The following is a 25,176-nucleotide window of genomic DNA, read 5'->3' as shown; positions in this document are numbered from 1 at the left end:
TAATAACCATAAAATCCATAAATGCACAAGTGGAAAAGACATGGTTTGACCTTCAAGAATGGGCTGTCATTTATAGTGCTCAAGTCCCATAATTTTCGATGTGTAGAAGACAGAATACATCGCTTTTGAGACACAAGTGAATGTCAGAAAGGGGATTCTGCTGTATGTTAAGGTATTTTTGTTAACGTAAGTTCTTGTATGCGTACGTATTGAACCTCTGGAATTGGTGTCCCTTACAAAGTTGCCTGAAAATTAGCAACACGTTACACATCCTCGGATATGACATTTCAGTTTTTAGCTCACCGTCGCAGTCAATGTTTTTTTTTTTATCCCTACCTTCGCGTAAGTAAAGTTTTGGTAAGGTTATTTATATAGGATTTGCTTGAAACATTTAGCAATTAACCACTGCTTGTGATTTGAAACATGCTAGGAGACTGTTACCATGAACGTCGAGGCTAATTCGGGCAGATCGTTACTACTCATGTGCATAATATCATACATTGGTGTAGTTTTGTTTGAAATAGCTGATGTCAAACTTCTCTTCAGTTACGTATGGTTAGAGGGACATGTATTTGGGCAACCAAAATCCGAACAACAACGTTTTTTTTGTTTTCATTCCAAACACAGGATCCAAGTTTTTTTTTTCCCCCAGATGCTTCCAAGCCACAGAGCTTGAAGAATAATGACTTCAGAGGTATTGTCTTCGTTGTCTACGTTTGTCATTAATAGAAGTCGCAATTTATAGTATAGAAGTAGACAGAATATGCTCATAAAAGCTAAAAAAACAGCAACATTTGTATTTGCAGTTGGAAAATGCGCTTGATGATGCATTCAAGAGCAGAGACGTTTCAGCTCTGAATGGATTCCTGCTAAGGACCACAAATAAACCTACTACCATAAAATGTCCCCAACAGTTTCTTACCAAACTGGATAAACTTATCACCGAGGTGAGATACGATCTTGTGTACTTTTTAAATTACAGGGTATGTTAGTTGCACATATGATGAAACCACCACCTGTAAGTAAGTGGTGTATTTATGCAGAGCTTGGATAAAAAAGATTCCAACACAGCCTGTGGAGGTCTAGCAATTCTACACAAGTGTGGGAGGAACCTCAGATTACCTGATGGATGTCAAGGCCTGCCAGGAATAATAGCTCAAGGCCTGATAAAAAAGATAAGCATATTAACCATGTACATACATTCTAAACTATAAGATTATTAAGTCATATTTTTTGCACATGGTTCAGTGGTTTGAGAAATGCAAGAAACTGTGGATTCAGTGCAGGCCACAGTGGGATGAGTCTTTGTCCAGACTTTCTGAAGACTTCTTTGATGCTGTAATGGTGAGCTAGTGTTTGGCTTTAGTACATTGTACCTTCATATTGTGCTTATTGATATGTGTACCTGGTTGTGTGACAGGTGGTCCATGAAGCGTCCCAAGAAGGTATGTTTCTTCTTGTTTTTTTTGACAGTTTATGTAATCCTTTATGTAAACATAATAACACATTGCTTACGTGAGACTCCTGATCATAAATATAAAATAAAATGTCATGGCTCATTATGCATTTACAGGGGTTTATGGAATTACTGAGTCCTTCCTGTATCCTATTGGCCAGTTGGTAGTCGATGCCAGAATTTACATCATAATCAAAAAGGAGGTTGATTCACCACTTTTGAGGAGCATTACTCAGTTGTGCTTTTTGCGTATGATCACAAATCTAACTAATAATGTCTTCCTAGGCAATCCGTAAATTTAACATGTTTCTGGAAAAAATCCCGGTGGTGCTGAAGAAAGAAAAGAAGATGCTGACCTCACAGGAGGCCTCAGATATTATGTATGTCCACTGCATAATACTGTATAGGGTGTCCACAAAGTCTTTTTACCATTTAAAAACATGTATGACATCAGTATACATTGATGAGATATGTTAATCACATCTGTTGTATGTACTCTGTGGTTATCAATTTAATGTGTTTTTCAGGTACCATGTTATTGAAATAGGTGGTATTAAGTAAAAGAGATGGCCCAATTCCCTGGCCTTATCTCATTAACCAGATATCACCGCCACTGACTTCTTTTTAGGGGGTTATGTTAAAGATGTCATGTATTGAACAAGAATGGATAGAAACATACTGTATTACTCTCTGAGAGAAATTCATAGATAGAGGTGTATTAATTGAGGCAATCAATATCTATCCATAATAATTTCCACAGATTTTACTATTCATTTGCTTCTGTAATAAATTGGTTAAATTATGAATTTATTACTTTTATTAGTCTTTATTAGGTGATAAATTATAGACTTTATTGACACTCTGTATATTCGCATTATTCTTAGTGCGTTCACTCTTCTTCATCATATTCCTACAGGACCAAGTTGGCCGGTCAGATATCGCATTGTGGGGGTAATCATTGTGTAATATACCACAATCTGTTTTTATTCATAAATGAACAAAGTCTGTCTGTGTCAGATTATGACTTTCAGATAGCTTTGATTGAGGCATTGTTCCGAATGACCACTCCCGACGAGAGAAAGGAACTGACGGATCACTGGTTCAGCATGGCTCATGTGGCCGGTGCTTTTGTCCAGATCCAAGTTTCTGAGTTTGAGGCGGTAAAAAATCTCATCTCCATCATGTGCCTTTAAAATTTGTTGCACTGCCCTGACCATGCATCGTAATAAGAAGGCCACTCTTCTGATTTCAGGATTGTCGCAGGTTTCTGAACTTTGTGAATGGAATACAGGGAGACAGAAGAAGGTACAGTACATAGATTTAGTTTAATTAGAACCAGGCTTTCTACTGTTAACTCCTTGAAAATCTTAGATGGAAGAGTAATTCATGTTTGATGTTTTGACAATGATGGTGTGTTTATTTCACTTAAAATAAATGTCCTCTTGACTACAGAGTTCATTCCTTACCATGTTTGAAGGTTTATTTGGACAAGTTTGAGGTCAGTAGCTGTGGCTGTTAAGTACAGTATGTCCAAGTCCTTCACATTTAAGATGGAATGCAGTTCCAGAGTTTACTGCTGTCAGTGCTGAACATTTGTGTTCATGGTATCTTTTAGCTGCTGATGCCCGTGGATGATAAAATGAAAGAATTCTGGATTGACTTCAACCTTGGCAGCCAATGCATCTCTTTTTACTTCTCATGTGCTGAGGAGAAGTCTCAGGTATGTCAAGATTGGTTGTGTGTATGCTTAACACAGTCAACACCAGATATGCATCTGAGTCTTATACCCCATGACCTTCTCCATGTAGATAGGTCTGTGGGATACAATATGCATCAGTGACAATGAAGTCCAAAGTTACACTGTTACAGGTAATCGCATACACTCTATGGACACAAGCACAGAAACACCTCTTAAACACCTCTTAAATTCATCAGTTGGGGTTGGATTGGATTTATTAGATCCCCCTGAATCATGTGTGCTATGCTTCCAACTTTGTGGGGCCAATTTGGGAAAGTTCCTTCTCTGTTACCTATTAGTGCACTCATAAAGCAACAATTGGCTGACCTCAGCTCCATTACACACTTGTGGGATTAGCAAGATTGGATATTGTCAGCCAGGCCTTCTCACTTTTGTGTCCAGCAAATTAGGAAAATAAGTGATTTATGTCTGATTTTCTGCATAAATGTGTGTACATTTCCCCAAGAGAAGGGAAAGAGACAAGTTTTAAAGTTGCAGCTGTCAGAAGTGGTTATGGTGGGTGTGGTCCAAGGATCAAGTCTTGCTATCCACTTCAGCTCCGCCTTGGACATCCTGCAAATTGTTGGTTATGTCTATGGAAACAAAAAGAACAAAGTAAGCACATAGGACATTTTCTTCATATTTTTAAGCAGAAGTGTATTTAGTTGTTTTTAAAAATTATTAATAATGAATACATAAAATACAGCAGCAGTAGTAGTATGGAGGAGTTCCTAGCAACCATGTACGAATAACATTTGTAATTGAGAATGTGTGGGGGTTTGTATTAAAAAGTCTCTCCTACAGAGCATGGTAGTAAAGACATCTGTTGTAGAGACGACAGTAAACGTTATCATGGAAGAGGGCAACCCCCAGGTAAAACACACAGTAGATGTGAACAGCATAGTTAGAGCAAATGTTAACCAATTAAATCGTGCTGTGAATGTATTTTGTCTCTCTCTAGCAGGCTGTTGTTCCAGAGAGTCAGCTGTCCATTGGTGACAGTGACAAAAACACTGTCTCCTGCCTTTTGCATGTGCGGCCTACATCAGCACAGGTGAAAGACTTTGGTTATACCTCATCAAGTACTCCATATAAATAGTCTACTTTCCGGTTTTCTGCCCAGACCCCTGCCAAGATGAGGATTTCAGAGTCGACCATCTTCATCAACAGCAGTTCCAAAGGGAGTGTACATGAGGCCAGCTTCCTTTCAGGTGGAATCCCATCAAGTAGGTGACACTAGACCATAACAATGTTTGTCTTTATGATCAGCAGTCATATACTGACTACATGTCCAAATGTTTGCTTAAACAAATGCCATTCTCATATGAGAATATCATTTGTTTTTAGTTATTGTTTTTAGTTATTTTTAGTTATTGCCTCTTTCTGTATGGGGAAAGGGAAACCATCTCTGGAGATGTTTCCTGCTTCTGATAGAAAGAGAGAAAGTAACCTTGCAGAAGAAAAGACCTCTGACAAAACCTTCAACCGTGGTCCTTCACCTAACAGCACTAAATCAGGTGGCAAGAGAAAACAGGTATGCTTTTGGAATGTTCTCTGTATCAATCTTACCTATGTCATTAGCCGTGTAAGTGAAATGCCTCTCTTGACAAGTATATGTACAATATACACTGTATTGTACATACACCTTGGTCTTAAGATTGTGTGTGTTTGTACACACACACAGTATATGTATAATCTACGTGTCGAGCTGAACAAATGTATCTTACAGTATTTTAAGTGCTGTGTGCATAATTGTGCTCTTCCGTGTGATGTTATGACATTTCTTCATGCCAGCTGGTTGTAAGTTAAATCACAAACTGCAGTGCATTTATATCCTTTTTCTGTCTGTCTTGCAGAACATACCAGTGATAACAACAGGAATGATGCTAGCAGGACAGGGCACAGATCAGTCTCAGGGTAATTAATGCATTGCCACGCATCTCAGTCCCGAAACAAACGTAGTGATGGGAATCTCAGGGTACTTTACAATCCAATACTATTTGCGATACATGGCTCACAATAACGACAATATTCAGCGGATACGACAGGGTGAAACAAAAACAAAAATGAAAAAATTTATTTCAGGTTAGGTTATTTTTTGTGGGCCGCATGGTTAGCATGTTGGCCACGCAGTCAGGAGATCGGGAAGACCTGGGTTTGATTATCTGCTTGGGCATCTCCGTGTGGAGTTTGCGTGTTCTCTCTGTGCGTGCATGGGTTTTCTCCGGGTACTCCTGTTACCTCTCACATTTAAAAAAACATGCATGTTAGGTTAATTGTTGACTCTAAATTGTCCATAGGTATGGAGATGATTGGTAATGGTTCTTTGTCTATATGTGCCCTGTGATTGACTGGCAACCAGTCCACACCGTACCCCTCCTCTCGCCCAAAGTCAGCTGGGATAGGCTCCAGCATACCCCTGCGACCCTAATGAGCATAAGCAACATAGAAAATGGATGGATGGAAGGTTATATTTTGCATTATAATTTAAGCAGACGATAAACAGGTATAGTGCAAAAACAATAACACTGTTTTAGTGCAACATAAATTTAAACAGGATCAAATCTATTAAGTAGACACATTAAAAAAGATTTTGCATTTGAATAGAAAAATAAACATTTCTCTTTTAAACAGACAGACACAGATAAACATTTCTTATAAAATGTGTATAGTAAAATATTATGCTAGCTTAGTCCAGGGATCTCCAACCTTTTTTCTTTTGAGAGCTACTTTTACAAAATGGGAACGGCTGAGATGTACTCCCTTTTTTGTAACATTTATTTTCGAAGTTTATTTCAACCAAAACAAACTTAATAAGCTTGTTTTGCCAGCACATAAACAAAATGTTGGTATCGACAACATTTTGTACAAAAACATACATCCATCTATTTTCTATGCCGCTTATCCTTACAAAAACATCAACAAACAAAAAAAGTGTTCATCTGCATCTTGTATTTCAGGATGCATTTATTTCTAGTGCAGGTTTCTCTCAACGTTCAGCACTGTTAGAGCTACATTGACAAAAAGAAAGGAGAGGTGAGCTATTTGCGTTGTATTCATATGTCTGGCAACATTTAAATTTTTCGGTATTTACAAAGCAGCTCTCCACTCAAACTGTAACCTCATTGTCTTTATGCTATTTCGGGGTAATTTGTCATTCAGTAGAGGCATAATGACTAAGGGTGGAAGCTAATATTCTTTGACCCTTTGGCGAGCTGTTGGTCGCTCCCCAGCTACTGGTTGGAGACCCCTGCCTTAGCATGTTGCTAATCAGTAACTTAGGTGTCTCATGCTAATGCTAATGCTAATGCTAATGTTGTGGTTCATTATTACACGTGTAGACAGTATAACAAGACATACTCAGTGATATACGACGTGAGGATAGCGTTTAACTGTTGAACTGCAAATACTACTGTCGTGTTTTGTTCCATTTTAAAAGCAATGTTACTCCTTAGCCGTTATTTGGTGCACTGTTCTTATTTTCTTAACGCAACTTACTGAGGAGGAATGATGAAGAAAGTTTATAGTGGCTATATTTTAGGAATAATAAAAAGAGTTCATTCACATCGAGAGCGTATCGATAATCCTTCGTAAGGTGAAACATCGTGATAGCCTGATGTCTCGATATTTCGCCACACCCCTAGTTGTTAAAGTGAGTGTCCTAACCACATCTCTTTTTGCAGAGGATTGTTTTGTGCCTGACACTCAGCCTGTAACTGAAAGAAATGAGTAAGGACCACCGTATACTCAATTTGGAATATATATTTACTATATTTTGTGCTGTGTTTATCAGGTAATTATTTTTTGGTCAACTTGTAGGTCTCACTGGAGCAAAATGTCAGTTTCAGAAATACTCATGATGCCTACACAGAAAATTAGTTATCTGCCAAAGCCTGGTAAGCAATATGTGCACACATGGTGTGATAAAAGCTAGTAACAAAAACACCTTAATCTTGTTGATTAAAATATCTTAAAACACCCCTTTCATCTGTGTAGAGCTATGTTCAAATTTGGCAAAGAAGCAGAAGTGCCCCTCATCTGCTCCAAAGATTCCAGACCCAACTCGTATAAAGCAGGTTTATACCCAATCCACACAGCAGCCACAAGAGGTCGTCAGGCGGAAAAACCCTGATCTTGGACCAAAGGAAGCTACCAGAGCCATGACTTTAAGGTCTGATGGAAAGGGCTCTACAGGAAAACACAATGGGGACTCATCTGGTTCCAAGCTGCGCAAAGAGGTACAAACCCAAGGAAAAGATCTGGACAAAAAAATGAGCAGAGGCAAGCCATCATTGGTGAACGACGTCCTGTCAGTCAAAGCTCCAATCAAGGCATCCATATACGACCAGGAGAGAACACCAAATGAGGTTATACATTATGCTATTTGTTGCTTTCTGTAGTCCCAGCTCATATTTGCTCGAAGATTGCAAAAATGTTACATGCAATGTCTGGTGGACACAACAAAGTTGGATGATGCAATTATATTATGAAGTTATCCAGATATAAATTAATGTAATCAAAACTCAACATAACTTATTGCTGGTTCAACATTTAACCATCACTATGAAGAAAATCCTAATTGGTGTAACAGCATTCTGGTATTACAGTTAATGTTTTATTCATTTAGAGAGATGCAAGGGTTGCAGGTAGCATGGTGAAACTCATCTCAAGCCATTATACTCGGAACAACCAAACCAAAGAAAAAGTTGGAAGTGTTCCTCAGCGCTGGATTCCATTTACTGTTAACAGGTACGCAGTGCACACACTAATGATTGCGTTTGCATTAAACTGGTGCCTTGATTGACAACAACAAGTGCTTCCAGTAGTTTGTTTTTATTTAACTGTGCATTTGTAATAGGCCACTCTTTAATATGAGCTGGGTTTCAACTGGTAAAGTAAGTAACAGCTACTTTTATTGATTTATCATGGTGAGTCACTACCTTGCGTTTACTGATGATTTTACTTGCTGCAGAAAAATGTTGAAGCAGGAGATGTAACGAAATCTGACAGTAAGGATGAATCAAATTTTACTAACAAGAGGTGATCACATTCATCATGAGTAGTTGACATTTTACACAGAATGTTTTTAATACTTTTCTCTGTTGTACAGGAAAGATGTGTTTGCATTTAGTATTGATGAACCATTCAGTGTTGGGGTAAATATTGGTTTTCTTTCTTATGATATCTGAATTCTTTATAAGTTGAATTATTAGCTTCTAACTGCTGCGTTTATTGTCATGTTATCTCTGTTTAGGGAAGAGACAAAATACTCATTGACAAATCTGCAATATCAAGCAAGTATGTCTGTTGACCTAATCCAAGCCATTACTTTGTTTGAATTATGTATAATTATGAGCAGCATGTTGAAGCATGCGGTCAGGAAATCTGCCTCACAGTCAGGTGGTTCTAGGTTCTGATCGCGGCTTGAACATCTCTGTGTGGAGGATGTACGTTCTACCCCATACTTGTGTGTGAATATGAGTGTGAGTGGTTGTCTATATGTCCTGGGTAATTGAGACACAAGGGTGTGCTTTGATAGGCTCCAGCTCACTGTGACCCTGCACAGGATACAAGGTACAAAATGAATATATTGCAATTACTGTTTACTTTTTCCCCAGAGGCCTTCATGACTCTTCAGTGCACCGTAAAACAACCGTGAAAAGACAACCTGCAGCAAAAGTATATTTTACATTATTACATACATTTGTTTGTTTTTTTCATTTTGTGTATTTGATTTCCTCAAACTCTTATTTTTATTATAACACTGAAGATAAAGCAGTAGTTGGTGTATGATGCAGTAGATACTTATCGGTCTGGGCCTGTGCTGAACATTGCAGCTGAAGAAGAGGCAACTGTTCAGTGATACAGATACAGACTATGGCACTACCGATGTCAGCTGGCTGAGAGAGTCGAGCAAGAAACCAAAAATAATTACTTATGGCCAAAAGCAACCCATCACGTCCAAAGCATTGCAGCCTTATACTTCATGTAGGCTGTTTATCGTCTTTCTAGTCATATATTTGAGGCAGTGACATGTAGATAAAATGTTTTTATCCTTCTGTCATGGTAGATGAATCCCCGATTTTACCACCATGCCCCCCAAAACCTGGTAAAAGCAATACAAGACTCAACAAGGTTGGACAAAATTTCTTTCAAGGTGCATTACAACAGCCATCCACAAGGTGTCATTGTTTCTTAGAACATACCTAATGTGAGGAAGATGGAACATTCAAAGAGTGTGAAGAAATCCGTGGCAACACCTGGCAGACCCTGCAGTGCTAGAAAGAGACCTCAGCGAGCTGCAGCCTCTGCTAAGAACTACAAGGAGCCAGACACGGATGAGAGCCAGTCAGAATCTGACAAATCTTTAGCAACTAAGGTAATGATCCTTCAGTAATCGTGTGTCACTCCTTAAAACTGCTGTATGTCACGGATAGACGACTGCCTAGATGGTGCCAACTTTCAAATGTACTGCAAGCATATCCCATCCTGATTCCTAATGCACGTGCATTAGTCATGTTTGTTGTCAGCTAATGATAGTGATTTGACAAAGTTTATCAACTGATGTATTTTTCATGCTATTTTTTAACTGTAACAGCATGACTGAAAATTGTTGATCGCTTCTCTGGGACTGCTTTTTTCTGTTAATATTTGGACTATTTGGAATTCTCCCAAAATTACTGCTGATTTTACAATTTTTGCTGTTGTTTTTTGGTTTTCTTGTTCAGTGATATTTTTAGAATGTGCTTAGGGTAGGGCTGGGAGATATGGACCAAAACTCATATCCCGATATACTTATGTTGAATAGAGATATACAATATATATCCCGATATTTTTTCTACAAAGTAAGTTTAGTCAAAGTCAAATATGCATGCAAAGTTGTTTAATTAAAATTTTTAAAATCTTATAGAAAATAGCAGGAGAAAATAATATAGTCCATTCTCTTTTTGAAATTAATACAGAAAAAGTAAAGTATAATCATCAATTTTCTTTACAACAAACCTTTAGATATGCTCAAACCCTCACCTAATACAAAAAGCACAAAAGAACAAAATATCAAATAAAGTGCTGTTGGAGATGAAATTCTCAAACTCCTAAAGGTCAAAGGACCACTTTGGAAAACTAATGAAGCCAATTTCACCTCCCCTCCTTTTTAATCTACAATTTTGAGAAGGAAGAAAGACTCTCACAACAAATTCGATTTTTTTCCAAATGTATTGAAGAATAACTCAGACATAATAATTGAAAGATAAGTCAGCATTTGTCTCCGCAGTCTACAGGTACCTGGACCCCGTTTCATCCACCTGTTTCCATCTCCTGGCTGAAAATGAAAGAGCGTTCCCCCCGATCGTCCCATAGTCATTTTTATACTTGTTTGCTTAGACCATTGGCGCCAGTCCCTCCAAAGATAACTTTCTCCTAAATACCTTGACGAAGCTTGTGACGCCAGCAGATGATAGCCGGCTCCTTCGCTGTCCTGATAAGACTTACTGTAGTTGTTGACATAAACAAAACATTCTTTTTCTCAGCCTATGTTAAGGTAGTTTTGTCTACATTCTGGCTATTTAACCTTTGACACACTTACACAGATGTTCACCTACTCTGCTAATTATTTAATAAAGCATTATTTCTATAAACTACTTGTAATCCTTCACTAAGTTGTTAGACTAATTGATTAAACAGTTATATCTCTACTGATTTTAAAACACTCAACAATAATTAATAGACATTGATGCAAACAGTTATTCTAAAATTGACTTGTATTAATTATTTAGCCACTCAGTAAATTCATTTTTTTCCTCAGTGCTCTGTTTAAGAGGAATTTTTAAAATGTCAGCAAATGTCAAAAATACTTGTGGGCTTTATGTTGGTTTAATGCCTGATCAATCATGTCTTTCACATCACTAAGAGTACAGTTAGCTCATTGTCTCCATTTTGCACAGGAAACACTCCTTGGCCCGGTGTTTGCAGCAGATGGTGCTTGGTGAGAGGTGTAGCTTATATGAAGCACAGTGCTAGCTGCTGCGAGTCATAGCTTGTCTGAACCCCGGTGCTATCCACGGCCAGTCCTGGTGCGAAGTCTAGTAGCTATTCTAGCTGTTCCTGTGCCCAGTGTTAGCCGCTGCTTGCCCAAGTGTGAGGCGCAGGCACTCCAAAGCCCGGCGCTAGCCACAAACAGCGCTTGTAGCGAGGTGTAGTTTTTTCCGGAGTTACAGCGCAAATCCAGTTTCTATCGATATGAACGATATGTTTGTTTTTGATATCGTGCTTAACAGAAATATCGATATTTTAATAATATTGAAATATTGCCCAGCCCTAGCCAGGAGCAAATAAAAAAAACTTTGGACACCCCGGTGTACGCACTACTGACAAGTACAAGAATACCAGACAGCCGCAAGTGACCAGTCTTATTATTAGGGCTGAACGACAATTTACAACAATTTTTATGCGTTGAATTTGTAATTGTGAAAAATATAGACATTTTTTGTTTGAACTGTTACTTTAAACCACTATTGGTAACTGCTGGGCTGGTGGTGGTGGTCTTATATTTTTTGGTTGAAAAAAAACATTTATCTTGTGCCAGTGACATGCTGCATCTTTAAGAAAGTTTATTCAATCACTTATTTTCCACTTGAAACACCATCTAATAAATAAAACGCTGTAACGTTTTCATTCATTTTATGTTCTGGCCTGCATGCATCACGATAGTTACCGTAATGTCCGGTGTATAAGCCGCTACTTCTTTCTTAAACTTTGAACCCTTCAGCTTAGACATTGGTGCGGATAATTTATGACCGTGTTGTAATCTCGTGACATCTTCTATAGTTCAGAACTACTACAAAGCGTTTAAATACTGTGCCGCTCGTGAGTCAGCGAGGAAACAATAGCTCTTTCTTTGGCACTAGGAGCCACTAACAAGATATAGAATACACTAAGTCCCCAACTAACGAACACAATTGGTTCCAGACGACCATTCTTAAGTCGAATCGTTCTTAAATCGAAACAAAATTAATATTACCAATGATATAGGTACTACATGTATATGTATACATATATACAGTATATGCGTATGTATGTAACTATGAGTTTGGATTCAGTAGTAATATTAAACCAGGATAATTCATGAAAAAAACAATAATAAAAATGATATAATAACATGTAATGATAAATGTTATGTACCTTTGAAGAGGAGTGGTCGAGCATACGTTGTTGTGGTGGAGTTGGAGGAGGAGATATTGAAAAAAACAAACAAATGGTTGTTGTGGTTAGACTCTTCTAAAACAGGTAGTGTTCTGTGGGTATGTATAATTAAGCAGGCCTGTTAACTCTTCATAATCTTTAATCACACGCTCTGTCCTGGTTGTATCATAAAACTAAAACCTAGCTTTCTATTTATCGGAAGCTCTCCAGCGTCTGTTGGTCCCATTAGCAGTGTCACAGTGCCCTCTACTGGTCAAGCATGTACAGTAGCAGTTTACATTCTGAACTGATTGAGCAGCCTAAGCACTACAAGGCAAAATAAAATAAAATATAAACCAGTTGGCTTGTGCTCGTATCGGCGAGTGTTCGCTAGTCGGGTCTTCGTAAATTGGGGACCAAGTGTATATAAATATATAAATATACAATAATATCCCATAAAGCATTTCTTCCCAGCAGAGCAGTTCATTGGCCAATGGCAGCATGGTTGCCGGGCCACCAGAGGGTGCTCATGAGCTCTCTCTGGTGGCCAGGGGCAGCTATTGGCCAGTGAACTGCTCTGCTGGGAAGAAATGCATTATTGGATATTATTGTATGTTGAATATTTGGGGTTTATTGTATATTTGGGAATATTATTATATATTTCTTAGCTACTGTTTGAGTGTTAAATTGCTGTGTGATGATTTTAGCCTTCTATCGAAGATGACAGTGAGTCAGACAGAGTAATGACCTCCTGCAATTTCCGATCGGTTGATAAGCTCGTTGTGAGATTTATCATAGCTTTTCTCATTCGCTCCATTCAAATAAAGAGCGGTCGGGTTCTCCTGGACTCATGCGTGCCACAATATGTCTTTTTATGACGTAGACATTTATATATGCTTATACATGTATATGTACAAATCTGTTTTTCTCTCAAAATTTAGTGGCTGCGGCTTAAACATCAGTGTGTCTTATACATCAAAAATTATGGTAATTTATGCACTGCACATTCCCCTTTCTTAGCTAATTGCTATTCACTGATACTGTAGATTGACAGTCATATAGCCAGACTTATAGGTTGACTTAAAATGTGCGCCATATTGTATGCTAACTGGAAAATGTATGCAAACCGAGGCAGAACAACCACAAGACAAACTAACTGGGGATGGGGCAACTGAGGTTCCACTGTATAATAATGATAATGTCAATGTATTCATTGCATTATAATCCAGTCACAGCACAGAACATATTGTATTAACCTTTTACCCAAAAGACAATGTTTAGTCTGACCCCAGGATAAGCACTTGAAAACATCTGCTGTTAGGATTTTACAGACGTACTAGCAATTTGTTATCTTTAATACTCAGAATTGTTTGATTAGACTCTTAATTTTTTCACTGGGCCTGATTTGTAGAACAAGTACAAGGATCGACCGTCAAACACTGACAAGACTAATGAGGTTGGTCAAATGAACAAGACAAAGGCCAATGGAAAGTACACAACTAAAACCTATAAGAAGCTCAAGGAAAACCCTTATGGCTGCCCGTCCAAGTCCATGACTGAGCGACAACCTCTTTCAAAGGTAAAGGCCATTGATCAGTGATTGATTCATTTGTACTGATATCCAGATTGAATGATTATCTCATCTTTAGTCAGTGTTAAATGCACATATACATTAACTTATATTAAAATATTAATTTTCTTCGCCAACAGATACACAAAATGATTCTTCATGGCAACATGTCCAACGGGGCAAAGATTCAAGCCCGAGAACAGGCAAACATGTCAAAGTGTCCTCCGTCCCACCAGGCCTCTCCTCCCTCTATTGACAAGATGCGGTGTAAGAGACTACATTATATTAATAATATATATATAATATTAGTCAATTAGATAAAAGGCATTTCATCAACACTTCTTAAACATGCTTCATGGCAAATCAAGATGGCATCATAGTTGTGTTAGTATATTTGTGGCCAACATAAACAAGCATAGCTTTTGCTTTGATTTGACACTGAATATTCAGTGGAACCTTGGTTAGTGTACTTAATTTGTTGCAGAAGGTCCGATTCTAACCAAAATAGACGCAAAAAAATATTTTTTTTCCATTAGACATAATGTAAATCCAATTAATCCATTCCAGAAAGGGAAAAATGTGAACAGAAAACATGTTTTTATAGTTTTACAATTATAGTTTTACATGCAGAAAACAATTTGAAATGCATATAAATACATTTAAGTTATGAATGAAAAGGCATAAGTGATCATTTAAGGTTACTTTTACTTTAAAGGGATAGTTCGGATTTTTTGACATGAAGTTGTATGACATCCCCATCAGCAGTGTAGTGCATCCCCATCAGCAGTGTAGCTCTAATAATGTTAAAACTTGTATTTAGAAAGTCCATAAACGCGTTTTGTATGCTCTAACTCCGAAATTATTATATTTATTAGCATTGTTTCACATATTGTGGAAATTATTTTATCACGGTCGGGTCTGGAACCAATTAACCGCTACAAACGATAGATTACTATATACACAACAGAAATTTTGGTGTGAATTTTTTATGTTAATAGAAAAACACGCTAACTGCGGTGGACACTAACCGAGGTTCCACTGTATTAAACTGTATCAAGTGATTGTGGTATGTATGTATTGATGTTGATGAGCTGTTGCTTTCCAAACTCCAATTTTTTTCCTCTCTAAATGTAAAATAAATAATGAATTGAGCATCAAGGCCAGTTGTTTGAACTATGCTTATTTTTAACCCTTCCAGTAGATGCAAGGTCCAACAAGTCCATGGATATCCCCTGCTCTCTTCTTCTCAGCCTGCGAGGGTCCCCACTCTGTTCCTCCCCAAATCTTCCTTGCCAGGAAACCTCACCAATCTCCAGGCTACCTAAACCTCACTCCACATTCAGCAACAAAATAGCCTCTTTCTCCTTAAGTGCAATAGCACCCAAGGCAATAGAGGTAATTCACTCTTTGCAATCAGGGTACTAGTTCTACTCTGTGTGCTGCTACAATGCTTCATTGACCTTTATGATACATAGAGCAGAGTAGTTTTCATGTGATTCCTGTCTGTAGAAAGCTGCTGACAACCTAAAAGGTGCTTAACAACTAACCTCAAAATCCAGTTCTCATGAGTTTGTGGCAGTTACTCTGGTATTTATCAGCTTTGAGTGATGTACGCACCAGTCCTCCATATAGAGCTCACTGACGTCACTTGACAATCATGTGAAGCTTAGCCATCTGGTATGTACAAAGGTGTGAGCAGTGGCGGTTTCTGGCATGTGCATTATGCATGAGCACACAGGGCAGCATTGTTGAAGGGGTGCCGTGTGCCTTCGCCAGGAGGAGATAAGTTGAGCAGTGAAGTGTTTTTGTGTCTTGTCAATTGGTGTTGGAATTATTGTTGATTTAAGTGGTGCATTAGCGCCCTCCTGTGTTGTGTGAGTGCCCTAGCGACTGCGCGTAGACAGCACCTGAACGAGCTGTGGGGCGGGGGCTCTCTCTTTTCATAATCAGCTGTTATTGGTCTACTGTGGGACGGAAAGCATCAGCATGCTGCTGCCAGTTAGATCTGACTCATGCTGCTCTCTGGCAATTAACTTTCCCCAATAGTTGTCAATGTCAGCCCACCATTTTGCACACTGCCTGCCGTTGTTTCTGTTGCCATCCATGGGTCTCCATGATGTTACTAACAAGGTCCATCTGTTGTCTAAACTCATATACTACTGTGACCTGCCCATCTCCATTTACTAAGTTTAATGATTCTAATAATGTCTTGGACATGGGTTTGTTCTTAGCTTTGGTTTTGTTCTCTGACCCATGCATTGGTTTTTCTGTCCTTGTATGTAATGCATATTTCTTTTCATGTTATGCAAAGCTGTTGCTGTCTTCTTCTCAAGTTTGCTTGTCTGCGCTCAGGTGTCTGCTCCATATATCATTGTTGGAATTATTCTCTGGTCAAAGACTTTTCTTTTCAGACTCAGTGGTATTTCGCCTCTCCTGATCTTATGCTATTTCCCTAGCAGCCCAGTTTGATGCTCTACTTTAGCTCCTGTTTTTGACTCTTTTCCTTTAGGCTGAATCTTTGTCCCACGTAGATATATTCATTTACTAGGTGCAGGTGTGTTGACAATAACGTTTGTCTTTTTTATGTTAATCTTTGATCCACTTAGTTTGCGAACATCTGCACGGTCTTTGAGCAGCTTTTCCACATCACTGATCCATTTTCCAACTCCTGCAATGTCATCTCTAAATCTCAGATGGTTCAGCATTTGTCCATTTATGTTTATTCCCCTCCCTTGCCAGTTAAGTGAGTGTAAAATGCTCTCCAAACAATACAGTAAATAGTTTCGGTGAAATGGTGTCACCTTGCTTTACGCCCTTCTTGATATTATTCTTCTAACTTTGTTTGTGGGTCAATGACATAACATGCATATTTTTGTGTCCTAATGTAATGCAATCAAATATTGCCATATGTAACTTTACTCTTTAAAATCGACTTAGTTTGAATAAGGTTTCAATACATTCAAATAACACACCTGTCCACCTGCGTTCAAATAAACGCACTATGATGACTTTTAAAAATGGTACTTTTTACTCATTCGTACCAAAGACGTATTTATACGTTTTTATAAATCCGAACGTCCGACCTTAAAGACGTATTTATACGTTTATGTATTTTTGCGCGAGAGGCAAAAAGTGGCGATGACGCAACTGCACAATAATAGATGTCACTATCACTGTAGTTTTAAGCCATAAAAATGGCCACAAGGTGGCAGAAAAGCATTTGATAAGAGCTCAGCATAGATCATTTGCATGTATTAATATACTCGACAGCAAGGAGGAAGTGGAAGAGCATGGAGGAGTGTAGCGCAGAAGGTTACGCATTGTAGGGAAATTTTAATGCATGCACACACACACACACACACACACACACACACACACGCACGTGCACGCACACACAGTTTAGTTCCAAATGTGAAAATTGTAAATAGTTCATGGTGTTATATTTGTAAATAAATTGTTGTTTTGATGTAAAACAACAGTTTTGTGTGTTGTTTATGTTGTGGTTTAGATATTTGAGCTGTTACAAAAGCAAAAAAAATTGTGGCAAAGTGAAAGTTATGCTTGAAATGTATCTTTTCACAAAAAGCTGTTTTTCTCTCTTTTCTTTTTGGGAACTGATATTTTCCTGAAACGTACCTATGTTCTATTGCTGATTACTAAAGAATGGAAAAAGGTAGAAACACACAAACTCTGATGAAAGACGAGACGCTAATCTTTCTTTTGGTAGGTTCCATGTTAATATAGCCATAGAACACAATATACTGTGTGCCTTGAAAAATCAGTCAAAATCATTTAAAATGGCCAGTACCGACGAAGTTCTCTTTTGAAAAATGGCTGGGATTGAATGAGTTAATAGTAATTAACTAATATATACCATAAAATACAATGACATATTTTTATGTTTGAAAGCTAAATAGATAGATAGATACCTATCCATCTATCTATCCATCTATTCAAACTAACTAAATTGTACAAATACTAATAATTTTAATGCTGTTAAAATCTTCCTTAATTGCATCAATTAGAATGTTGTGATGTGACCTGGAGTATTTCCTTTCTTCATGTGTCTGAGTGTATGCTGGACTTTCCGGTGTGTGACATCTGGTATTTTCTCTGATCTTTCCTCCGGCTGTACAACTGAAGTACTGCTATGATATAACTCTTCAATCCTTCTGTGTTCTGTGTTGTTTTGTCTACCAATGATGTGATCTTTTTTTCATTAGACAGATTTTGTTTTGTTGTCTTCATACTTCTTTTGTTTTATATGGTCTCCTGGATTTTGAGGCTGCTGTACTTTCTGAAGTTCTCCCTCAATTACTTTCTAATTGTTTTGCTGGTTTCAAAGACTGACAAAAAAAAATAGCGCATACGTGTTACATTTTTTGGCAGTACAATGCTATAGCTATTCATGTAAGAACTTAAGTGATTTTGGTTATTATCAAGAAAACCATGGAAGTTGCTAGATAGCTCTTAAATTAAACTCTAATGAGTTATATTTGTTGTCATCATTATATTTGTCGAAACAAACCTTTAGTACCTTTTGGTTGTACCAGGCATCAATCAATAAACTGAAGAAACAAGGGTGGTCTAATATTATATAATATATAATATACTATAATATAGTATAATATACATATATTTCCATGACTGTACATCAGCTTGCGTAGTTGTTGTAGCTTTTCACACCAGTCATTTCTTAATGCTGATCCAAAGTCTCTGATGATGTCTTCCTCTCTATCCCTCTTTAAGGGGCGTACGAGAGGTCTCCCACAGGGCGCCATTGTATCTAGAACTGCCATTGGGTGCGAGGTGTAGATATTCAAAGTTAGAAGTCTTGAATCTTGCTAACTGGGTCAAGAAGTTGACATGTTGCCTCCTTAAACAACCTTTCTTGTAGTGCTTGCTTTAAACCACTTCTTTTTATTGATACAATTTGAGTCCAGCTTAGTTACTGACGCTTAAGGGTAAAGTTAGATTGTATTTCTATACAATGCATATACATTTGTGTAGATGTTACTGTTCCATTCGTCGATGATCTCTTAAGTTTCTGTAGTTCCTGTCCTCCCTTTTCACTTTGTTTTCTTTTGTGTCCTTTTGGGTTTTTTCTGCAGAGAAGGATAAGCGGCACAGAAGATGGATGGATGGATGGAAGTCCGATCCAACAGCGATGCTCCTCTCCTCAGTCTCCCCTTTCGCTGTCTCCCTGTCCCCAGTTGACATCCACAAAGCTGCCAGCCATCTCCTCTACTCCCCACTTAACATTCCCTGAAGCCAACCTAAGCCATCACCTCCACTGTGGCTTCAGTCAGACATCTATTGTATCTCAGTTTTCCCTGAGTCTGTCATCTGTGTGCTCCAGTAGATTTCAGCAAAGCCCAATCGCTACACAGGCAGTTTGTCAGAAAACGGAGGTAGATTCTACTGTACAGTATGTGTCTCTTGTCTCAGAGATTGGTGTCATTTTTAAATTATTGCAAGCATCAAACATGAAGTAATGCATAATTTTTTCTTCTGACAGAAAACGCCCCAGTCAGACAAAGATTCTACACATACCCATGTCTCAGGTAAGAGTTGATGTGTCTTCTAGCTTTGCATTTACATGCCATCACATCTAAGCAGTTGAAATTGAGACATGTGATGTATGGACCTGGAATATAATCAAATCTGTTTTACAAAGAACCCCAGCGTTAAGAATCGTAACCGGTTGTCTTTGTGATAGGACCCAGTCGAAAGCGCAGCATCCCATTGTCCAGTAGTTCTGAGGAGGAGGAAGAAGAGAGACAGAAAAAGAAAACTAGAAGGAAGTGCCCTTCTCGTTTAAAACCTCGCAGGTTGCTCAACTCCTGTAAGAAAAAAAAAAAAAGATGCACGCTAATATCTGTATTCTTTTTTTTTTTTGGATTTGATTTTGTAATGATAACACAAATGCTTTAAAAAATGCAGCTTTAGAGAAATTTGGCAAAATAACAGCTCAAAGAAGGCATTACGATAAAATTGAAATCCCTCCATCGCTCCTGTGGCTTGTGTGTCATCCACAGTTGCTGAGGTGTTGGCTGAAGGTGAGATGAGCCAGGTGTTGTCCACCTCCTTCACAATGTCGTCAAATCATTGGGATGCAGATGTGGAAGATCAAGACATGGAGGTTTTAGAGTTACCGGATGTCTTAGTTAACCCCAGTAAACTATGTCAGCAATTCAGCTCCGAACTAAAGAAGAAGTTCCAGGTTGGACACATTCAGTATATACAGTGAAACCTCGGTTATCGTCCATCCTGGTTAGCATGTTTTTCGGTTCAAATTTATGTCAAAATATTGCTCGGTTTACATTTTTCGGTTAGCGTATGACGTGCGTATTGTTGCGGTATTAATACACTGTGTGAGTCCAACTGTGTTCTTGATGCATTTTTATCACAAAACGTCCTGTTAGCGTCCTGAGCTTGCTAACAAAATGGCAACCAGAAGTCAGCTATGTCGCCCGTCTATGATGTTGTCGTTTGACTCTCAAACACATTGTTATAGTTTTGAAATTATACTTTTACATGCATAAAACAATTATAAATGCATATAAATGATGAATGAAAGGGATAAATGAAAATTTATGGTTACTTTTACCTTCATTGAAGATGTGACTGTTCCCAAAGACACGCTGTGGCAGCGAGATCATCACCCTCCTCTTCAACACCACTTTCCTTTTTTGGCATGAGTTAAGTATTGAATTCAGTTGCATTTCTTAACTTCTTTATCAAAAATGCTGGCACTTGCAACTTTCTTTGTCTCCATTTTGGGTTATTGAGATGACAAAGAATTCAAGAACTAACTTATGGCAAAACAGGAAGATGGTGTTGAAGAGGAAGGTTTTGAGCTCGCTGCCACATCGTGTTTTTGGGAACAGTCACGTCAACAATCACATCTTCAATGAAGATAAAAGTAAACTTAAATGTTCATTTATCCCTTTCATTTCTCATTTCAATGTATTAATATGCATTTTTAATGTTAATGTAAAACTATATTGTTAAACTATAAAAATGTGTTTTTGGTTAACATTTTTGGCTTTCTGGAATGGATTAATTAGATTATTTCTTATAGGAAAAATGTATTCGGTTAGAGTCTATTTCTTATAGTCGGACCTTCTAGAATGAATTACCGGTAATGACGCTAACCAAAGTTCCACTGTAATGTGTATATAATTACCAACCTTATTGCTATTACTGCAGTATTATATTACACACTTACCCATAATAACAGTCCCCAATAACACAGTATGTTTGTTAAAGCTCTTTATTAATGTGTTTGTGAAAGACTGTCTCTGAAATACTTTTGCATTCAGAATCGCTTCAAAATTATGGATGGTTACAACAAGCAGGGAATTAAATCTGTCCAGCAACATGTCTCCTCTTTCAGCTTGCAACTTGGCAAACACAGGTCAGTATTTACTTACTGTTGCAAATTACACATTTTTGGAATATATGACCCAACATATAATGTTCACATAATTAATTAAATATAGCTCAAAGCCTCCAGTTGTTTTTCTCCAATTTTTTTTTCTCTGTTTTCATGTACATTTACAGGATTGTGTGTTTTCTGTGCTCTCCGCAGAACTCAGAAGTTTGAAGAAATCAAGGAAGTCCTCCTGGAAGAGATCTACAAACTGGAGCAGGGGACCGCTTTGCTGAATAGCATGGAGAAAGACCTAAGTGTAGATCACACTGTCCCTCTGTTACCCTCGCTCTCTCGCACACATACAGTACACACACAAACCAAATAGTCTTGTGTCAGATGAGAGTCCCACTATATGGTTTGTTGTGACTTTACCCGTGTGTGACGAGTTTATTGCCTCTTTCACAGATGTACTGGAAAAAGCAGTGTATATCTTTCCAGACTTATCGAGAGGAGGAAACCAGGAGGTAAAAATAGTTCTTGTTTCTTCTGTGGAGAATGATTTTAAAAGCATGACTAGAAATTGCTGTGTATGTTTTCTTTGGGCTTATCACTATCTAAATTATTGATGAATACCTTCTGCATAAGTTTTTATATGGCACATATGGCCAAGGGCTTATTCATTTTACTGAACTGAGCACTGTCACAACAAAAATAAATAGCCTACTTTTATTTTTTTTGTCACACTAATGGCCCATTCACAATTGCCCTGTAATTGAGAGTGATCAGTCCAGGGTGCGCCGCTCCTCACTCTACCGCTCTAGGGTAGGCTCCAGACCCTCCATGATCCTGAAAAGAATGAGCAGTATAGAAAATGGATGTGTAGACTTGTGTGCTTATAAAAACCCTCACATTCATTCGTATCCCTTCCTTATATGCATTCCGGTCTCAACTCTTATTTTTGCGAATTGAACATTGGTGCTGGTATATAACAGTTATCACTCAACTCTCTTCTCTTAAAGTTATGTGTCATTCCTGAAATACAGTGTTAAACGCTATTATACAGTACTTACAATCACTGTTGCCAAATCCTCAAAGAGAAAAGTAGCTATTGGCTATCCTAGAAGTCGCTGGATGATGCCATCGTCTAATTTGCATATTATTTGCATATGATGCAACAGATACTGTAGAAAAAAGCAGAACCTCGTAGGAGAGACAAAAATGTCAATTAAAACCCTTTAATTATGTTTTAATTTAATTAAACTACAAGTCAACTTGATTCTTAGTTTGGTCATTTAAAATTGGCTATCACTTCATCAAAATAAAATTATTTTATCTCGACTGGCACCTCTCAAAGTCTAGACAGGTAATAATTAAACCAGACTCGACTCCAGCATCCACCTCTCATCCTGTAGTTAGGACTACTTGTTTAACTGATGACACAATGTTCTTTCATGACACGTTCTGACACACTGACAGGTAAGTGACTGAGTCCCAATGAGGCTTGAGTGTAATGAGTTGTAATTTAGTGTAGATTAACCCCTTAAGCACCAAAGTCACAAAATTGCGCCATTTCTGCAATTATGGTTCCTCATGTGGTTAATACCTCACACCAGGAAATGGCAGACATCTGTAACTTTAATCTGACCAACATTTGTGGCCGTGCGTTTTATGCAAAGTGTAGGAGTTTATAGATTTTTTTCAACCACTGTGTACATGCGGCAGCAAGTCCGCCCGTCACAGTCCACCAGCAGCATATACTTTCGCCGATGCTTTGCTTAACCATGTTTGGGGTGGCAGGAGGAGACGTGGTGGGTTGTCAAAACACCGCTAATTATGACGAGGGGAGCAGGAATGTAAAAAAAAAAACACGGGAATAGCGGCATATCCGGTAGTATCTGCGGGAGAGCCCTTGGCAAAAAATGCACTGCTTATAGATAGATAAGACCTGAGAATACAATGACCTGGATGAATGATAATATTCACAGGCTTAATAGATAGATACTTTATATCTATGTTATACAAGTAATAGCGGAGACAGGGATCTGACAAATTTTGAGCCTGGTGATGTCATACCACGCACATTCAGTCAGTAAATTTACTCCCTTCACAAACTTTGGGTCATACTGATGATTTTTCTAATTTACACTAAGCCTTTGTCTCAAACCATTCTCAAGATACAACTTTTGAAATACTAACGGCAAAACTGAAAAAAACTTGTGCTTTTGAGAAAATATATCGCCAAGAGAGTTTGAAATGTCGCCAGACAAAGTCGCCAAGTTGGCAACACTGATTACAGTGTCTGTTTTGATTGTTCCATCCAGTCAGGAGGTCCTGAAGAGAACCCTGCAGAGTGACATGTGTCCAAGCCTGGAGTATGAGGAGCGATTGTTCACAAACCAGGTCTGAACTTACTTAACAGACACCCGTCTACAGTACTTCAATGGCTCTGTTTTAGATTTCAGATTGACTTTGTCACTGTAGCCAACTGACTGCTTCCACTGAATATTAGTTTTACTTACTGTTGATAGAACCTGACACTTCTGTGTGTCTTGTAATTAACGCAGTGCATGAGTAGCATTTTACTTTGTGTGTGTGTGGGTGTGTGTGTGTGTGTGTGTGTGTGTGTGTGTGTGGGTGTGGTCTACATACACCTTGACTATCGGCCACTCTGCTGCTGTTTGCAGGTGGCTCTGATTAGGAAAGACTTAAAAACAATTCAAGAAAGACTCCTCAAAAAGATGGTAAGTGGGCATGACACTGGTGATCCCATTCAACTGGTGGAATTTTCTTGCTTTGTATTTATGATACATGAGATCTTAACCGAAAAAAGTTCCCCACAAGGTAGGGTAACTGAAAGTGCTTTCATTTAAATTGCTGAAAAGAAGGCATGAGGAAATTTAGAAGATGTCCTGTAGGATACATAGTGGTCAACCGTACATTTGCTGTTAGGAAGAATCCCTGATTGTGGATGAAAGGTTTTCACTATGCTTGTGTGCATTTTGCAGCAAGAGGAGGAGTTGCAGAGTGTGAAGAGAAGTCTGCGTGCGCTGCTCTTCCCTGATGGAGCATCTGATTGATTGTCTTCCAGAGGTGTCAAAGCATTAAGGTTCTGTAAGCCACCACATACTGTGATGTTATGTTCATGATGTGTGATGACTTTTTTTTCCCATATGTTTATATGATATTTGATATTTGTTAAATGTAATCTGTCCTTGTTCTCACAGAAGTTGTTGTAAAATTCTGCATTTTTAATTAAATATTGAGACATGTTTAAAAAGACGCATGAGCCTTTCTTTAAAAAAAGACTTAGTATTTTGAAGAGAAATAGTGCTTACAAAGGGAGTTCTCTTTTCAGTGAAGACATAGACATACTGTATGTACAATGAATATCAAATTAATCTCCAGTCCAAGTGACACATTATTCATGAAAAGGTGGTCACATGCACAGCATCCTCTCACTAAACATCTTGTCATGTTCATAAAACAGTACAAAAGAAAACAACACTGACTCATTGACAAGATTGTTTTTTTTTTCTTTCCTCGTCACCTCTCTTCCTGAGAATCAGAGGCTGCATCAAAGTGCTCCTCCTCCTCCAGCCTGCTACTATCAGCTAAGGCCAGGAGGTAGGTCTCCAGGACAGGAGGCCATGAGCATCATCTCCTGCAAGCAGGAAGAAAATTACAGATTCACTGAAGACGAGAAAGACTCCAGGCTTGTCGACACAGCGGATTCAGAACATTTCTTCACAGAAGAAACTCCAGGCTCTCATGGCCGGTGGAACCTGAAGAGACAAACATAACATGAATTAAGTCATCACAGCTTGCTTGGATTTTAGCTATCAATCAGCGCTCTA

The 25,176-nt window shown here is 38.3% G+C and overlaps 2 protein-coding genes across 15 annotated transcripts in view; one reads left to right on the top strand and one right to left on the bottom strand.

The window, feature by feature from the left end:
- The first annotated feature begins 26 nt into the window (after positions 1–26).
- On the top strand, positions 27–24,601 carry sycp2 (synaptonemal complex protein 2). 13 transcript variants are annotated; one of them, XM_054768592.1, is made up of 45 exons: positions 27–172; positions 628–694; positions 807–947; positions 1,044–1,177; positions 1,242–1,344; positions 1,421–1,445; positions 1,574–1,659; positions 1,742–1,836; positions 2,373–2,407; positions 2,474–2,616; positions 2,709–2,761; positions 2,909–2,954; positions 3,072–3,176; positions 3,265–3,325; positions 3,661–3,809; positions 3,999–4,067; positions 4,159–4,248; positions 4,318–4,420; positions 4,592–4,728; positions 5,051–5,111; positions 6,878–6,923; positions 7,014–7,090; positions 7,191–7,561; positions 7,822–7,943; positions 8,053–8,089; positions 8,167–8,234; positions 8,305–8,350; positions 8,449–8,492; positions 8,813–8,873; positions 9,032–9,182; positions 9,265–9,329; positions 9,394–9,573; positions 13,786–13,953; positions 14,085–14,211; positions 15,143–15,339; positions 19,056–19,355; positions 19,463–19,508; positions 19,664–19,789; positions 19,983–20,167; positions 21,270–21,364; positions 21,539–21,638; positions 21,788–21,846; positions 23,644–23,722; positions 24,007–24,063; positions 24,328–24,601. In XM_054768592.1, exons 2-45 carry the CDS (start codon positions 683–685, stop codon positions 24,397–24,399), a joined length of 4,527 nt encoding a protein of 1,508 aa, XP_054624567.1. In that variant the 5' UTR covers positions 27–172; positions 628–682; the 3' UTR covers positions 24,400–24,601. The 13 variants fall into 13 exon arrangements, with proteins under 13 accessions (XP_054624567.1, XP_054624576.1, XP_054624516.1 ...); XM_054768601.1 differs by having other exon boundaries at positions 4,156–4,248; positions 19,983–20,086; XM_054768541.1 differs by having other exon boundaries at positions 4,156–4,248.
- An 11-nt stretch (positions 24,602–24,612) lies between these two features.
- Positions 24,613–25,176, bottom strand: part of phactr3a (phosphatase and actin regulator 3a) — a 51,127-nt gene continuing 50,563 nt past the window's right edge. Inside the window, exon 12 of one of the 2 annotated variants that reach the window (XM_054768698.1) lies at positions 24,613–25,104. In XM_054768698.1, the coding sequence (XP_054624673.1) occupies positions 25,089–25,104 (16 nt within the window). In that variant the 3' untranslated portion in view covers positions 24,613–25,088. The remainder of the gene's footprint in view (positions 25,105–25,176) is intronic. The other variant, XM_054768689.1, reaches the window with a different exon arrangement.

Source organism: Dunckerocampus dactyliophorus, chromosome 1 (assembly GCF_027744805.1).
Source record: "Dunckerocampus dactyliophorus isolate RoL2022-P2 chromosome 1, RoL_Ddac_1.1, whole genome shotgun sequence".
Lineage (NCBI taxonomy): Eukaryota > Metazoa > Chordata > Actinopteri > Syngnathiformes > Syngnathidae > Dunckerocampus > Dunckerocampus dactyliophorus.
This window is presented reverse-complemented; position numbering and strand designations above follow the sequence as displayed.

What these genes read in the sequence shown, in the direction of transcription:
- sycp2 (XM_054768541.1), top strand. An exon ending in ATGAACCATTCAGTGTTGGG is followed by an intron (nt 8,351 to 8,448) that starts GTAAATATTGGT and finishes ATCTCTGTTTAG; the next exon opens with GGAAGAGACAAAATACTCAT. An exon ending in TTGCAACTTGGCAAACACAG is followed by an intron (nt 21,365 to 21,538) that starts GTCAGTATTTAC and finishes TGCTCTCCGCAG; the next exon opens with AACTCAGAAGTTTGAAGAAA.